The sequence below is a fragment of the Lactuca virosa genome, chromosome 7 (genome assembly GCF_052849685.1).
Source record: "Lactuca virosa cultivar CGN04683 chromosome 7, Lactuca_virosa_CGN04683_v6, whole genome shotgun sequence".
Taxonomy (NCBI): Eukaryota; Viridiplantae; Streptophyta; class Magnoliopsida; order Asterales; family Asteraceae; genus Lactuca; species Lactuca virosa.
The window spans coordinates 101,842,937-101,862,331 of record NC_136432.1 but is presented as its reverse complement, the minus strand read 5'-3'; the positions used below and the strand labels follow the sequence as shown (position 1 = coordinate 101,862,331).

Below are 19,395 nucleotides of genomic sequence, written 5' to 3'. Positions count from 1 at the left end.
TAGGCGAATTGTCTATCTTTGCTGAACTAATTTTCTTTTGTCTGCCAATAGAACATGGCTTAAAAGCATTTGTAACAATCTTCGAATTTGGCATTCTCCTATTGGATACAAGCTTCCTCATTCTCTCCTCACTTATTTAAACAAATATTTTATGGAATAGAGTGGATGTCCCAACTCCTTCAACATTGTGTGCTTCTTCTTTAGAAACCTCTACCATATATATGGTGTACCCTATTTGTGACATTCCGATTTTCACGTCCAGAAAAGACCAATTATTTTTATGCTTTATAAAAATCAGAGTACCTCCTTTAATAAAAATGTTGCAGAATTTGTTCCCAGTAAAACATGATAAATACGTTATCAAAGCATTTCCGAAGAAAAGTATTTTTATTCATTTTAAAACATTTTGGATGTCATCGTCAATACAGAAACATAAGCATAAACAGAACTTACATTCATTATCACTAGTGATTTATATCTCCTTAATCTCTCAGTGTAATGTGACTTCATATCAACAGTTGTGATATAAATAAACTGAGTGGGTCAGGTTGGGAAACCTGGTGAGTACATAGGGTTTTTAACCCACAATAAATAAGTTTATTAACTTTATCAAACCAAACAAACCCGATTACCTGTTCCCGTTATCCTCACTTTACATCCCTAAATCATCTAACACAAGGGACCTAGTCTAAGGACTTTCATCGGGGTGACAACACATGCTTCGGGGGTTCCTTAGAAATTCATGTCAAAAAGGCAACCATTTGGGGGATGGAGTACTGCGGGTGAGGACACAGTTCAAATAAACACCTACAGGTTGCAAGCCTGCTAGCGTTCCACTGAATTGTCTAGAATAGTCCGTGGTCGTCATCTACACTCCGATAGATGACTGGAGCATCAATAACATCTATATCGAGGCCTCTCATTATTTTATTTGGTCACACAACAACTATTACATCTACCCATGTTTTACCCAACATATTTTGTAGATATAAAATACATATACAGTTTAAATCATTTAAAACCTATATAAAAATCTTTCACCCAACATAGACAGCAAGTATTCAGACAATATGCACACATAGCACGTAATTTATATTAAATACTTCATATCTATGTGTAAGATGAAAGGGAACATGCACTCACTTGAAAAGGTGGTGAGTCGGCACTCGGACAACACTTCGTTACTCTTAACACAATTTTCCTTTGTCAAAACCTAGTATCATTACCACTAGAGTTGAGTCTAATATTCACCGAGACTAATTAATAGTCTTGATATTATTACTATTATATAAGCACGAAACAATATTTCTCAACCACTATATACAGATAGGGGCAGACATAAAACACTAGAGGGCAGGACCATTTTGGCATATAGCACTTCTGAAATCCAACAACCCTATGCGGCCCTTTAAACTAGATTCCCCGTATCGCGACTGGTTAAAAGATATTATAACGACACTTATAAAACTCATAATAATAGCCCAAATACTTATCATAATTTCCTAATAACATTACTATGTTAAAACATAAGAGATACTAACTATAGGGTAGGCGTAGCTCACTTACAGCAGGTTTTTCGCAAAACCGGGCTTCGCTGGAGCAGCGTTCCCGAGCCGAAAATCTCTTCTTCTCGGAGCCTTCTGGCTCTCCGGGACTCGCCTCTAGCACTTGGAAGTTGCTAGGGATTTAGGAGGAGAGATTTGGAGTACTGAGAGAGAAAGAAGGGTGAAGGTGTGAGTTTTGGCAGTGATTTACGCCTCTATTTATAGGCTGAGTTCGGTGCGAACGCAGCTCGTTCGCGAACGCAACGTGTTCCCTAGACGAACGCAGCGCGTTCGTTGCCACATGTCGCCATCTTGTTCCAAGCCATGGGGAAGAAGCTGTGGCCCAGATTGCGCCACGTGTCACTTGAAGATTACCCCACAAACTAATTATCTTCTAAAATCCATAACTTTCGCATACGAGCTCCGTTTTTGACGTTCTTTATATCCACGCGTAGGCGGAACCATGCTCTACAACTTTCGTTTAGACTCTGTTGGCTAATTTTTACTTTATTTTTAAAGTTATATTTTTAACAGCCTGGGACAAGAATAGTCCGTTAAAAATTCAGAACTTCTTCATCCGACGTCCATTTTCGTCTGTGTTTTCACCGTTGCGCTATTATTAACGAGATCTTCGATTATTGTTTAGGTTGTGTCGGCCAAAAACCGCTCGAACTAAAATTCGAGTTTCGGGTCGTGCGCTGCTATGCCAAATCTTAGAAAATTCATAACTTCCTCATACGAAGTTAGATTTGAGCGTTCTTTTTTTTTGTATGTTCTTGGTTTAACGTATACTACAACTTTTGTTTAGATCACTAAGGCTAAAAAGTCCTCTATCGTAAATTCACTATTTACATCTTCCGGTGTCGTGTCGGTTTTGCAGTAAAACTTCGACGAGCCACAACTTCTTTTTTATAACTCGGATTTCGGCGTTATTTATATGTACGGAACCCTTGTAACATAAACTACAACTTGGTTAAGAATAATCCTTCTAAATAATCTTTCATCAAAAACTCATTTTTGACGCTCATTGTCTCTAAATTGACTAGCCCAGATCTGCGGGCGTTACACTATTTTTTTACCCTCACTAAAGATCAAATTTACATTCTTAACTTTCCACTTGTGGTCATCAAATGTAACATGACGACCTTCATTATCAAGATGCCCAACTGATATCAACATTCTATTTAGATCTGGAATGAAATTTACATTTTCAAAGTCCAATCCATACCTAGAGTCATCTTGAGAACCACATCTCCGACACCCATGATGTCCATACACTTGTTATCTTCTAGTTTGATCTTCCCTTGTTAATGCCTGAAGTTCTGCATTACATCTGTGGAATGACTAACACGAAATGACGCACCAAAATCCAAGATCCACGATTCAATTGAGTTTTCAAATTGAAAAAATAAGTTTGTCATCTTCAAAATCTACTGCCATATTCATCTCCTTTTGGCCTTTATCTACTATGAGCTTTGGGCATTGAATTTTGGCATGACCACTCTCTTTCTAGTTCCAACAGGTAACGTCCCTCCTATTGTTCTGTCCACTTATCCTTCTTGACTTCGATCTTCTACTACCACACCTCCTTTATTGGACTCCCTTCCTCTATCTTCAGTACTCAGAAGACTACTAGAAGTTTCTCCGACACTCTGTTTGCACACATCCTCATTAAGAATTAAATTGTGAATGCCTTCAAATGTCATCTTAGCACTCCCAGCTGAGTTGCTAACTGTTGTCATTGTACCAGACCTACTATTAAGCAAAGATGATAATAGTAGCAATGTCATGACTTCATCTTCATATTTAATCTTAGCCGACATCAACCTTGATAGGATTGAATTCAATTCATTAACATGATCAATCACTGTTCCACCCTCCTTCACCTTCAAATTTACCAATTGTTGAATCAAATGAACCTTATTGGTTGCTGAGGGTTTTTATACATATTAGATAGTGCCTTGATTAACCTATGAGTAGTCATTAAATTGATAATGTTGTAAGCCATATTCTTTGCTAAGGACAATCTCACCACACCAAATGCTCGCCGATCTAATGATTCCAAATCCTCCTGCTTCATTTCTTCAGGTTTACTTTCAGACCATGGTTCATGTAAGTTATTCTGGTAGAAGTAGTCTTCGATTTTTGCGACATCCTCAAATTCACGGTCATTTTAAAAATTTTATTTTTTCTTATTTTAAACAGAGTATTTCTTTTGTTTCGGAATTGCTCCCAAAAATATTATTTCAATGCGAGATAATATTAACATTAAACATTTCCAAAGAAATGTTCGATATAGATATCTTTTCAAAACTTGGGATGTCATAACTGATACAAAACATAAGCATAAACTGACCCTACATTAATTGACAATAAATATCTACATCTCTTTTAATATCTCAGTGTAATATATCTTCACATCAATACTTATGATAGAAATAAGCTGAGTGGGTTAGGTTGGGAAACAGTACATAGGGTTTTCAACCCATAATAATTTAGTTAATTTGTTCTTCACATATTTCATGTCAAACAATTAATCCGATAACCCATCCCATTTTTTTGTTTATTCTTCCCTAAGGATTTATCCTAACGGTCATCTCCTTCATTGCATTCACCTATCATCGCCTTACATCTCATTTCCTTATATGTTTATTGATAAGGGCATTTCATAAGGATCATTGCATAGATAGCACAGATTCGGGGATTACTCCCCCAATATGTGTTCATTAAGGTTAGAGCATCATCGCATGAACACGTAGTTACTACATCGCCTAAACTTGTAATTCATCTCACACAGGTTATAAGCCTGCAGGTGTTTCCACATGAGTTGTATAGATTAGTTAGTGGTCACCATCTATACTCTTGTAGATGACTACATTGCAACATCGCAAGTCAAGGTTAGGGCATCTCCTAATGATCTCCTATTTTATCATCACCTATCTACCATCACCTATCTATAATCTCCTATCTGCCATCACCTTTTTCTACCCAATACATATTTACAGATATATAATACTTATATGATTAAATCAGGTAAACATCATCTCATAATATCTTGTCTAACACATACTATTCTCAGCACAGATAATAAGCACATAAGCATGTAATTATCTAGATACTTCATATCTATGTGTAAGATGAAAGTAACTATGCATTCACTTGTTAAAGTGAGGATTCAAAATTCAGACAACGCTTCACTTCTAGCAACTGTCTTTTCCTTTGACGTAACCTAGTATCATTATCACTAAGTCTTAGTTTAATATTTGTTCCGACTAATTATTTTTGTAGATTCATCATTAATTTTAATGTCTACGTCAATATCTATCGAGTAAGGATCCGCCATGCATGATAGTTGGGAGGCACGATCATTTCGGCATATAGCTTTTCTGAAATCCAAAAACCAAGCCAACGTGATCATTCTAGACACCTATCCCGAAAGTAGATCGTGTTGGGTTATGAGCATTCTAACACTCCTAAGTGTACATGCAACCCTAAATACCTTGGATCTATGTTTTCTCTATTATACATACAATTATGAACATCCAAGGTATTATCCTAATCTAGCATACAAAATAATAAATATAACAAGATAGAATACATACCTCTTTGATGTAGAATGTCTTCATGAACCTTGAGTGCCTAGTGCCCCAAGTGTGACACCTCAAATGGTTCACACAACACCAAATACACTTGGAATAACTTGAGAGAAACTTGAACACTCCTTGAAATCGTCTAGCCCTCACACTCACACATTAGTGCACGATTTCTTGAGCCATGAGATTCTTTTATATGTTGGCTATTAGGGTTACACCATGTAACTCATAACTTTATCCATTCCTTATGCTCCATGGATTTTAACCTCCATGGAGTATCCATGGGTCACCCCATGGACTTAGTCCAACATAAGGAATCTTGGATCACAAGCCCACATATATAAGAATGAATGATTTACACAATCAACCCATATATTTAATTAGTCTCCTTTTTGATCACTTAATTAATTCCAAATTAATTCTTGATCAATACTAATTAAATAACCTTATTAATATATTAGAACTTATAATATATTAACCAACCTTAAGTGTTATTTCTCTCATTATAGTCTATCCAAATGCATGATGCCATGCAACCCAAATGGACCATGCCGGGTCGGGTCAAGTCTTACCAATTATAGTTATGGACTTAGACATTAATCCAACAGTCTCCCACTTGGATAAGTCTAAAACTATTATTGCGTATGACTTCAGGAACCGATCAGCAATCGTAGCTCTCAAAAGCTTCTGTCGAACTCTGACCTTGTCGATGAACTCTGACCTTTGTCAATGACTTGTCCATTAGATAACGGATCATATATTCCTCCATTCTAGATATCATATGGACTGAGACATGGATTATCAATCATTCTCTCTGTCCATTTGTTGTTTCCCGATTTTCGATTCATGATGACTGACTGATTGAACAAATCAAATCAGTCCTGGCTTGGCCAAGCACTCACATGTATAATCTTTAAATCATCGAGGGGCCCACATATATCGCTTTTATCCCGAAGGTAAAAGGAATGGATAAACTTCGACTCATATGACTTGTTCTACTACTTGTTGAATCATACACAAAGGCACGTTTTATAACATCGAGTTACCAATGCGTTTTCGTGCAATCAATGTATAACCAACTCATAGTAACAACTCATATCTCTAGGTTTGAAGAATATAAGATATTATCGTGTCATGATCACTCGTGATAAAATCCATGAAGTGATTCAAATGAGCGCGGGTTGAATCCAATACTCAAAACTTATGAGCACTCATGAGTGTTGTAGCACCACTTTGTCCACCAACTTGGACCTCTACAAACCAACCCATGACAGTCTTGATTCATATCTACTTCCAACATATGACCGACTGTGGATGGTTTGAATAACTTAATCATTCAGGAAGAGCGACTTAGTTATTCTGGAAGTCAAAACATGCAAAGTGAAACACAAGAATAAATGAATCAAATATGGTATCAAACCCTATGAATATAAATAAACACTTTTATTTATCACCATAGTGATTACTCATTATTCATTGTTTCGGTTTTATCAACTTTATACTTGAATTTAAAACAATAGTTGTCCCATGCTCCAAGCATGTACACTATGTTTTCTAAACACTAGTCATGCCATACACCAAGTATGCATACTATGTTTGTCTATGATCTTTACTTTGTAAAATAGATCAATTGAACATCACTCCAATGATCCTCTTTTCACAGTCCCAAATCCTTACTGCAAATGCAAGAATTCCAAATTCATGCCATTTACTGAAATCTGTTAGATTCTAAACTTATATGCATTGATCCTCTTAATGATTATGCACAAAGTCAGAAAGACTTGACAACAATCATTACAGAGCATTCCAAAGGAGATCAACTCCTTGGAAACATCCTTCTTTCATTAAGTTTCCTAATCTTACACAGATTGAATAATTTCTAACTTTGAAACATTTCCATATTCCATTTTGACTATCACTTCTGAACAAGAGTTGCCTCCTTACAGATTATGTCAATATGGTCCTTCCAGAATTAACATTATACTTCCAACTGTCCTTGAGCAACCAATCTTTGGTAAACCTTAGATTGTCCTCGACAATTGCTTAATCATTTTAGTCATATCCAATTCTAGACCTTTTCTCTTCATAATGCCCCAGGCATTTGGAAAATTTTAGAAAGGATGAATATAGCACATGTAATCGATCCTATATCCGAAGCATATGGGACACGATTCATGATGTCTCACATAAAGACTAAACCAGTCTTTTGCTATAATATTTCCATTTCAATTTGCCAAGTTCTCAAAATTCAGATTATGAAAAGGGATGCCGTAATCATAATCGAATTTTAGAACGCAAATAATGGACCCATATATAGAATTTCCTTATGTTGAGCCATTCCAACATGAAATTCATATATATATCCTTGATTAAATACAATTAAAATCTCAATCTAAGCTTTTAGAATTGAAATGAAGTATAAATTCCTCTCCCTTAATTATAGCAAAACAACTTTTTCAACCCCTGCAACCTCACGAATTGAAACTTTTGTTTTCTATAATTAACATTGCTAACTTGCAACCTTTGTCATAATTATCATGCTCCCACTAACATGATGATTATTAGCATAACACTTATGCTCCCACTAGCTTTGACATGTACTCAGAAATCAGCTGACTTTCTTACCAAAGTTCAGATTTCTGATACTAGATTGTTTTGATAAAACTTTATCAAAATCATACACCTCTCTTAGATAGCTCACATGTGTGTCTAAACAATTTTAGAACTATGAAAAGGGATGCCGTAATCATAGTCTCAATTGTTTAGACCTTTGCCACTTCTCACAAGTCCATGTTAGTGTGCCGGTAAACCACACACGCTCCACTAACGACTTTGAGAATGCAAATATCACAATTGCTATCTAGCTAAAATCTACTTAGTGAAAGTGTTTCCTCACCATCATTTTCATGAATCGGAGAGAAACCTTATGACACTTAGATTTAATAGTGTATGTGTTCTTATCCATGTGAATTTGTCAAAACCATAATCACAAGACAATGTTAGTGACAAATCCAAAGTCATATTGATTAAACTTGTGCAATCTTAAATTCTTGCCATTTGGCAGCTCAGGTGCCTGCCATTGCTTCCAAGTAGTTGTGCAACCAATTGAGAACTCTCAGAACTCCTATGCAAAGCCAACTTGAATAGGCACAAAAATTTCAACACGATAGGTTATAAACCTCAAGTCGTGTGCTAGTGAAGGACTTTAGGTTTTATTCTTGATTAAGTCTTGAAACTTTCAAGAGCTTTATGACTCCCACTGTCCTCTTGACATATAAGACTCCCTTGTCAAATATTCAAGAGATAGTGCGGATTCTTTATCAAGACTAACACTTTACACAATTGGCCTAAGTTGGTCTCTGTTTTCTCCAAAACATCACAACTTACCAATTTCAAATGTACAAGAGTAGATAACCTTTTACTCTTACATTTGACTAGTGTTAACAAACCCTCTTTAAGATATGTCACTCAAGTTACAATCTTGGAGTATGACTCTAAGAATTGTTTTGGAACGAAGTATGACTCATCTTTTTGATTTAACCATTTCAACAATTCATGACTCCTCTTCTTAGTCATAAGAATGCACTAAGATGACTTTAGAGGACCAATTGTGATATGGTATCTTAATCATTAAGATGATCATAAACATGATACTAAAGTACTCTCCCATTTTTTCAGATTTGAGAAACTTTTATCTTTCTGCCATACTTTGATTCTTCTTATTCGTTCTGTCTCACATTGAAACTTCTCCAATGCTACAGACTTATACTTAAACTTATAAGTATAATCATATTTACTGAACTTAAGTAAATCATGACGAATAGTCTTCTTGATCTTTTGTGGTGGACTTGACCAGTGCACAAGAATGTGTACTCGATCCCTAGTCCTTTCCTTATTCACATAAGGAATTAGTCTTAATTTTCCAAGCTGAAAGTTCTCATTCATCATACTATACAACTTGCATGATTCCAAGTTTCGGTCCAATTGAACCTTGGGTGATGAGAATCTTTCCTTATTTGGTAATATTAGACACTACCACAACCGAAAGAATCAAATCCATTTTTCCAATATTGCTATCAATGGAATCTTATAAGCAACAACTTTTCACAAATGCCATTGTAAGGATACTTAAAATAAATAAAATCAAAACCTTTTTCTTTTATTTTAAAACTTTGCGGAAAAACTTATCCTTACAATCCATATGAAAACCTTGTTGTTATCTATTCCTAAGCAATATAAATATCATAACTCTTAAGTAATAGCCCAAATTTCTGATCACCGAACCATGCGATTGAAATCCATCTTCGCGATCAGAATCAGCATGTACTTAATAGAGTTAGACAATGGACTTTACCTGAAGTAGAGCCAAACTTATTGACTTTAACATCCTTAGGTAAATTTGGCAGCTTCGTAACCAATGCCCCTTCCTTTGGCAATAGTTACCTATGGACCCTTGATAATGGGACTATCTCAGACTTCGCCTCTCTCTTTACCATTGGGTCAACCGAGTTGACTATGGCCGATCCCTTTCCATTGTGAAGAGAGAGCTTTACTGGATATCCAATGTCATCATTGTCATTGTCCATAGCGTTTTAGGAAGTTGATCTTAGCAAATAGATAAGATAATTAAGGGTCTTGTCTTAGTCTTTTTCATAGGATTCCCAAAAGAACTCACTATGTGACTTAGAAAGTAGTTGAGCCACCAACTTTCTCAAGACTTCGACACCCAACTCTCCCGGCTTGTCAATATGTGACTACATCTCCAAGATGTGATCACACCTAGACCTTGCCTTTCCAATAGGGCTTGAGTGACCTTAAACTTTTTAGGAACTTGTGGGTTAGGGAGAATAATTGGAGGAGGTGAAAGAAGTATGATATCCATGGGACATCATCTTCATTTAGGAAAGCTTGTTTCAAGAGATTTGGGAAGATCATAAATGTCTAGACCAGACATCTTTTTGGGAGATTTCAAGATAGTTGATTTAAAGTCCTTAATATGACACCCAATATGAAATATTAAGGCTAGGACCCAACAAACTATTTTATAACTTAGAAGAGGGATGCCGTAATCCAAGCTATAAAATATTTGAAGGTAGGTGAATGACGATTCACCAATTTCCACCATGAAAAACGAAATAATTTATTAGGTTTTAATTGGATTTGAAAGTCCTAGATCTTTGAGATTCATTGAACTGTTCAAAGGTATGTGTCAATCTGGAGTGTGCCCTTCAGGTTTTGTGACTGGGATGTCGAGTATCACAAAACAAGGTGTGAATAACCATGCAAATATACTTGGTACCCTTAATATTTACCCTTTAATCAGTGTGCCGGTTAACCACACACGCTCCACCGATACTATGATAAATATTAAGTTACCCTTTGCCTACCTTGTTAAGTCCAGGTTAGTGTGCCGGTTAACCACACACGCTCCACTAACGACTTAAGCAAAGTGCAAAGTGTAATTTCATGGGTTAGCACCAAATTCACATTTTCCTAAGTAACTAAGATTGGGTATTAATAAGAGTTTAGTTACTTAGTATTTATCATTAATACTTTTAATGAAAGGAGAATTATAGTCCTTGTCCTACCCGTTCGGCTAACGACCCTCCACCAGTCAAGGAAGCGGTGGGTGAGAGTGGACACCCATTAAACTGCCATTTTATAGGCAGTAACCTTATACCCCCCTTATAGACCGGCTTCGTGAATGAGGCCTACTAACGGTAAGACTGACTTTACTCTTATACATATATATAAATATTATTAACTTATAATATTATAAAGTATAAGGGTTGAATTTTAACTTTTAAAATTCTAAGGGCTAACTTGGAATTAAAGTATTCATAAGTGAAAACTTTTCAAATTCCAAAACTTGAGGGCAAGTTTTGAAACTATTCAAAACTAATAAATTCCATAACTTATGAGTTTAAAGTAGTTTTAATTAAAAAAAAACAAAAAACTCTTCAAGTTCCATAACTTGAGGACAAGTTATGGAAGACTTTAAACTAATTAATAAAAAAAATAACTTTTTTTTATTGTAACTTATGGAACTAATTAAGGTTACACTTTTTTTTAATTTAATGAAGAGACTCTTGAACCTCCATAACTTGAGGACAAGTTATGGAGTCATAAAACCATTTAATTAGAACTAGACTCTTCATTTTGTAACCTTTGCCAACTTTTATGAGTTTTATGATTCTTAAATGTGACTTTTCATATAACTTGAGGACAAGTTACAAAAACACACTTTGGAATCAACTCTTAGATTAAAATGGATTGAAAACAACTATTTCACACAACTTTTCTATTAATCTAAGAACCTTATAAGAACAAGATAATTCAAATCATCAATCTTCAAGAAATTAGCATGAACATACAAACTAATACAAATCTTGAAATTATGACAATTATCTTAGAAATTGGATTAGCATGAACATTACCACATCAAAAAAAAGTTTACAAAAACATCTTAGGGTAATGTTCCTAGTCCAATTCCAGCCAAAACAATCGAATATATGCATCCAACTCGATTTTTCAGCTACTTTTGCAAGTATAACAAGAAAACAAGCCTACGCTCTGATACCACTGTTGGGTTATGAGCATTCTAACACTCCTAAGTGTACATGCAACCCTAAATACCTTGGATCTATGTTTTCTCTATTATACATACAATTATGAACATCCAAGGTATTATCCTAATCTAGCATACAAAATAATAAATATAACAAGATAGAATACATACCTCTTTGATGTAGAATGTCTTCATGAAGCTTGAGTGCCTAGTGCCCCAAGTGTGACACCTCAAATGGTTCACACAACACCAAATACACTTGGAATAACTTGAGAGAAACTTGAACACTCCTTGAAATCGTCTAGCCCTCACACTCACACATTAGTGCACGATTTCTTGAGCCATGGGATTCTTTTATATGGTGGCTATTAGGGTTACACCATGTAACTCATAACTTTACCCATTCCTTATGCTCCATGGATTTTAACCTCCATGGAGTATCCATGGGTCACCCCATGGACTTAGTCCAACATAAGGAATCTTGGATCACAAGCCCACATATATAAGAATGAATGATTTACACAATCAACCCATATATTTAATTAGTCTCCTTTTTGATCACTTAATTAATTCCAAATTAATTCTTGATCAATACTAATTAAATAACCTTATTAATATATTAGAACTTATAATATATTAACCAACCTTAAGTGTTATTTCTCTCATTATAGTCTATCCAAATGCATGATGCCATGCAACCCAAATGGATCATGCCGGGTCGGGTCAAGTCTTACCAATTATAGTTATGGACTTAGACATTAATCCAACAGATCGATCAGTATAACGAATTGGAATCACTAATACATCTTTTTGTAGGTTCATAATAAATATAATAAACTTAAACATAAGTTATACTTAAAGTACGGTAAGCATAACTCAACTTATAGGTGGTTTAGCGAGAAACCAGACTTTGTGTGATCAGAACTTCTAAACCGAAAGCTCTATTTCTCGGGGATTTCTGGCACTCCGGAGCTTCACTACTAACACTTAGGAAGTTCTAGAGAAAGGAATTGAGGCCTTGGGAGGTTTTGGGAGAGAATAGAATGGAAAGGTGTCAAGAAAAGAGTGAATTTCGACCTTTATTTATAGGTTGGTCAGCGCCCCGAATGTTGGGCGTTCCTAAACCTACACTAGACGTTCTAAACATTACGATGGGCATTCTGGGGCCAGGTGTCGCCATCAAATCACAAGCCTTGGGGAGGAAGGTGTGGTGGCAGATCACAACACGTGTCACCCTTTTGTTAATTCGAAAATTAATTATCTTGTTAAATCCATAACTTTCGCAAACAAGCTCTATTTTTTATGTTATTTATATCCACATGTAGTTATCGACAAGATCAACGACTTTCTTTTTGATTCCGTCAGCTAATTTTGAATTTTTTTAAAATTTATATTTTAACATTCTTAGACAGTTAAAGTGCGTTAAAAATCCATAACTTTGTCATCCAACTTCCTTCCCTTGAAGCAATTCCACGAACAACAGAAAAAGAAAGAGGTCTCTTCGTGGCTCTTCTTCCTAGTCCCAGATTTGAGTTACTAGCATCATTAACCGGACCAGATACGATTCAAGTTGGAGCAGATAATCCACACCTTTTAAGAGCAGGGGACTTATACTAGCTCTTTGCTTTTGTCCTGCTTGGTTCAACTAATTGGATAACTATAAAAGAAGCGACCTTCATTGCGGTGATTCCTTTGCTGTTCAGCGTGATCTTGAGTCGATCTTCTAAATTCCATAGCAAAATCCGTTTCGAAATGCCAGGGAAAAAGACGTATGGAATCAATAGCTATATTGCCTTTGTAAACTAAAGCGCACACTAGAAAGTGCTTCGAAAGGTGTCAGCAGGTGCGCGGAGCCGGAGCCCGGCATGTTCGCCGGCTGGGCCGAGTGTTCGCCCACTTCAGAGTCTTCGTCTTTAGATAACAAGAAGTGTCCACCCCTTAGATCTCCAAAGTACGACGAGAGTCTCGCCTTTGAAGCGCCAGTCGCGTAGGGTGACTGGGCCAGGTCGAGTCAGAAAGGCTTTGATGATAGTAATGGAAGTTTTTCCCAAAGAATTGAATAGAGCACTTTGCATAAAGAAAGATAAGCCTTACCAGATTTATATCATTGAACTCCTATAAATGTATCTTCAATTCTCATTTAGGTGGCATCGGCTAATAATCGATCGATGTAAAATTCTATTTCCGAGCTGTACAATGCTATACTGAATCTTAGAAAAATCATAACTACCTCTAATGAAGTCAGATTTGGACGTTCTGTATGTGCACGCTCTCGGTTTAATAACTACTACAAATTTCATTTAGTTCACTAAGGCTAAAAGGTATTTTATCAAAAAATTACTTTTTACGTTATGCAGAGTCGTGCCGGTTTAAATCGCAAAACTTCAACGGGTCATAACTTCTTTGTTATAAGTCGAATTTTAACATTCTTTATATGTATGGAATCCTTGTGAAACATACTATAACTTTGGTTAAAATTATTTATCGTAAATAATATTCTATCAAAAAGTCAGTTTTAACGCTTATTATCTCTAAATTGAGTACCCGAATCTGCGGGCGTTACGATTATCTCCCCTTAGGATGATTTCGTCTCAAAATCATAAAAAAAGGGCTTGTATAATGATTTCATTCGTTATCTTTTCATCCTAACTAACAACAATAACTATTATGTTTATTTAAATGAGTATCTAACTCTTGGACTTCTTGACTGCCGACGTTAATCAGTCTTGCACCCACTCTTTATCCAATGTTGGACTTTCAATCGTAACCTTTGAGTTACAAACTCAATCCTTACTAGAGAATTATGCTCCTTCTTAAGCAGACTTAAATTAAGATAAGTTCTTCACTTTGATTACCATAACAGACCGATGGGTCATGTTCTAATGACCTATCATCGTATGATGCAACGCTTAGACTCAAGTCATTTTGAGTCAAATTCCAAAATGGAAGATACCTTCCTTCATGTTCTAATGTTATATAATCACCTTCTAGCATGTAGCATTTCTAGGTACAAGCTTCTTACTTTAACGACGATTACAATACTTCTATTGATCGCTTCTATTATCTTTTAGTTTAGTCTTCGAGATTAAGTTGGATGCTACATCGAACTTGGTTCTCTAAACCATGTAACATACTTATCTTAGCCAGACTCAATTTGATATGATAACTAGGGTCAGAAAAACAATCATCTTCTTCGTCATTACTGAAATGATGGTAACGACTGACATGAACAAAACGGAATCAATTACTAGCGCCTTGGTAACCTTGTGACTTTCCATGATACAAGTGTGAGTCATGTGCTTCCTATAACCAAGGCCTCTACTACCTTTCACACCTACCCATACTCGTCCTAAGTATTTCCTCTCAGTTCTCCAAGTTACAACATAAGAAAAATCATGTGGCAACTTAACACATCAGATAACATAACCAAGGTTTAAATTATTTCTTGAAACGATTACATAGATATTCAAGTTGACCCTACACTATGCCTTTTATATTAGGCTACACCATATCATACTATCTATATGGCTACTTTATATCTCGATCTTCAAATATATAGATCCTTACTCCTAATCCCTTGCAATTGTCGCCTGCTTCATCAAGGATCATCTGGAATGCTCTTGCATTTGGCTTCGGTGTCACATTTTTCCTTGTTGCTTCGTTTTTCTTTGGGCAGTTCTTCGAAATATGCCCACCCTCTCCTCATGCGTAACATTTCTTGTTATCAAATGTACAATATCATGAATAGTGACTGATCCTCCCACACTTATAGCAATTCACTTCTCCATCGCATCTTCTGAAGTGCTTCTTCTTGCACTTATCACACCACTTGGCTTCTTTGCTACCCCCATACTTCTTCTTGTCCGGTTCTGACTTCGTGAATCTCCCACTACTACAAAAATACCCTTTAATGACATGCATTGCGTGTCGTAAAAGCCACAGATGACATGCAAATACGTGTCAAGGAAGGCCCTGTCATAAAGGAAGACGACACGCTTTTGTGCGTCGTAAACTTACAAATTGCATTTACGACACACATTGTGTGTCATTGAAGCCCCTGTCATAAAGGAAGATGACACACATTTGTGCGTCGTAACCTTGTGACACACATTTACGACTGACATTGCGTATCATTAAAACCCCTGTCATAAAAACGATGACACACCTTTTTGCGTGTCATAATTTTAAATGTTTTAAAAGTTATATATTTTGATAGATTTACTAATTTTCAAATTAAATAACACATTAAAAGTCTCATAATACAAAATAAAATACCATAAGTAAGAATGATAATTCATTTCACTAATATGTCAAATACAAATAATCATTCCAATAGTAAGTAAATGTAGACACCATAACATTTGAATACATTCAGACCTCATGACATATATAATTAACAATCACTATGCACCAAGTAAATCTATAGTCTACATACCATCCTTTCAAATCTGCATGATTTTGATCTTTTTTTAATGTAAGCTCACCAGCAACACCCTATACGTTCCTGTAGTTCCTCCACCAAATCGGTCAAAACTTAGCTTCCACCAATTTGACCTGAAGTTCTAGCTGATGCAAGTTTGTTCAATAGCTTTACCTGCAAATAAAGTCAAGAAAGTCAACCAACACTATGAATATACAGATCTTCACACACACACACACACACACACATATATATATATATATATATATATATATATATATATATATATATATATATATATATATATATATATATGTATATATATATATATATATATATATATATATATATATATATATATATATATATATATATATATATATATATATATAGCTTCACTTGTAAATAAAGTCAAGAAAGTTTGTATTGTTTCTATGTATGCTGATTTTTTTGTTAATTTCTCTTTTTCTTTAAATATTATTTAATATTTATTGATGTGGGTGATGTTTAAATAACAGAAGAAACTTGCTGAAGTTCAAAGCCCTGATGATGATGGTGAGACATTATCCAAACATTTTATTTTCAAATCAAAGGGTAAAAGTGACTCCACCAAATCAAAGTCAAAGTCAAAGTCAATAGATGTTGATGAAAAAGAATCAGATGATGGTGATGCTACAGAAAAGTCAACCGAGGGTAAAAAGAGTGAGTCAAAGGGTAGAAAGAAGAGAAAGAGGATGTAGGGACTGTTGTACGGGATCTTCTATGATATAGTAGTTTTTTACATTACAATGGATTGGTAGATGCCAGTAATTAGTTGAAGTCAAGATAGTAAGAGTAGTCAATAGTCATGTTGAAGTTGCTTGGTGGAAGGTAATTGTGCTTAAATTTGTACCTCTTTTTAGGGTAAATTTTGGTTGTATGTTTTGAATACTTAGAGTGGGGGGGGGGGGGGGTTAATTAGTAGGCTAATTTTTCTTATAAATAGTGTTGGGTGTGTATTATGTAATGTGTTGGCTTTTATGATTTCTTCTAAAAAAACTTGGTATTATTTACTCAACATGGTAAGATATGTGTATCTAAACGAAGCTGTGTACATGTTAAAATATTATAAGTGACCGTTTAAGATCCAATAAATTGGTTCCTCTAAATGAATTTGAAATCTCTATTGATAACTATGCTGTCAGCTGTCTTTTAGGAATAATGAGTTTTATAGTTTTATTATGCATTGGACCCTATCAAACAAAACCAAAATCCACATTTTTTAATTTGTTTTTCCTTTTCTTTTTCTCTTCTAATAACTTCTTCGGGTAAATATATGATGAATATTTAACCATAAACAGTATGAAAGCATCAAGTGATACTAATGAATAATGTGGATTATGTCAACTTTAATGTGTAAGAATAATGTGTGATGATAAATGATGAAAAACACTATGTAGATAGATATAAATACGGCTGTTTAACCTGACTTATTATATTATAAAAAAAATGTATTTTATAGTAGGGTGTTATACGAAATTAGAAAGAAGAAATTACCAGTTATTTGGATGACTAGCTTGTGAGGAAGAAATAAATCATCATATACATAATTAACTTGCTTTCCAGATCCCGAAGTCTCTAGTTCTGTTGATGTGACAACCCCAAATTTTCGATCAAGTCAAAGTCAAATAAGTCAAAAGGTCAAACCGGTCCACTCATCTAACCCTTGTATATTAGCGTTTACATTATGTTACTATTGTACAACCCACTATTTTAATAAGAAGTTATCACTTGGAAAGTTCATTCGTTCAGAAATTTTAAACCCTAACCGGGGTAAGTGATGAAAATATTCGATAAAACATTATTCCATACCCCTCGGGGGCATATAACTATCATAACGACGCTTAACGGGGCATACGAACCTTGCGTTGCGAAGCTAAACATCCAAAAAGTTCAAAAACGAAGTCTCTCTCAATCTCTCTTTATCAATCTCTCTCTCTCTCTCTCTCTCTCTCTCTCTCTCCCAAATCTCTCTCATAATCTCCCTCAACTTTCTATAATGATTTGGGGGCATCCCGAGCCTTAACTTAGCCGAAAACTATGCAAAACGGGGAGTTAACGTGAAAATCACCCGTTTAGGGCCGAACCTTCTTAGGGCCGAAACCCTAAGAAGCAAATCCCTAAGAACCGAAGACCTGAAGCCGAACCAAGAGGAGGGAACTGAAACAGCAGGAACCGAAACCAAGAGAGTGAACCAAAAGCTGCTTAGGACCGAACCTCGCATGGACCGAACCTCGCCTAGACCGAACCTCGCATAGACCAAAACCGAGCCTCGCTTTCGCCTCCTTCCCACTCTCGCCTTCGCTTCCTCTCCCTTCCCGCCTGCGAAACCATTCGGTCAAACCACTTTTGGTTCTCACCAGCAACCGAACTTCGGTTCTACTCAACCAAGGACCGAGCTTTGGTCCTCCCCTTCGAACTTCGTAGATTTCGCATCTTTCCCTGGTTTTCGACCACTTTCACGTTTTAAGCCCGATTTTCATGATTTTAACGCAGAATTTTCACCCAAACTTATATTTTTACATATAAGACCCCATATTTCCATAATCTAATCACATTTTGAAGGTAATCAGTATCTAAGATTAAAATATAGTGGGTAAGTTATTTAGGTGGAGTGTTGACTTATCCTTTGGGCAAGGACACAAGTTACCTCCCATACCCACTCCATGTCCATCCCCAGTCACTATTCCAGCATACCTGGTCATTCCATCATCCTTTTCCCACCATTTTCCCAGCCACACTCTTGATCAAAGGCTAGAAAACTCTTATCTCTCCTCCCATTTCACTCATTCTCCACCAAGAAGCAAAAACTCATTCTCTCTCACTATCCCTCTCTAATCTCGAAAATTCAAGGCTGATTACAAGTTCTTCATCTACTCCTAGTAAGTAATATCACTCCTCACATGATTATTTCTCTTTATTTCTACTTAAATCATGGATATCTTACACAAACATCATCATATTTGTGTTAGATCTTCGAATGTTCAAGCATCTTCTAAAGTGTTCTTGAGTTGAACACTTCCTTTCCTCATCATCCACCTACTAAAACCACACAAGGTGAGTTCATACCCCCATATTATCATGTTTTCTTCAAGTTTTAGGGGAGAATACAAGTTAAAACACCAACTACTTAACTAAACTCAAACATCAACCTTCAACAGAAAAGTTAATGTTCAATCACGAACTATTTTGGACATCTTAAGCTTTTTAGTTTTCAAAACTGTATTAGGT

The 19,395-nt window shown here is 35.7% G+C and overlaps 1 protein-coding gene across 4 annotated transcripts in view; it reads left to right on the top strand.

Annotated features, from left to right (window-relative positions):
* LOC145125957 (disease resistance protein RPV1-like) overlaps window positions 1–17,277 on the top strand; it is a 55,395-nt gene extending 38,118 nt beyond the window's left edge. For all 4 annotated transcript variants that reach the window (XM_079061366.1, XM_079061367.1, XM_079061368.1 and 1 more), the window contains one exon: window positions 16,644–17,277. In XM_079061366.1, coding sequence (XP_078917492.1) covers window positions 16,644–16,865 — 222 coding nt within the window. In that variant the 3' untranslated portion in view covers window positions 16,866–17,277. The remainder of the gene's footprint in view (window positions 1–16,643) is intronic.
* The last annotated feature ends 2,118 nt before the right edge of the window (window positions 17,278–19,395 follow it).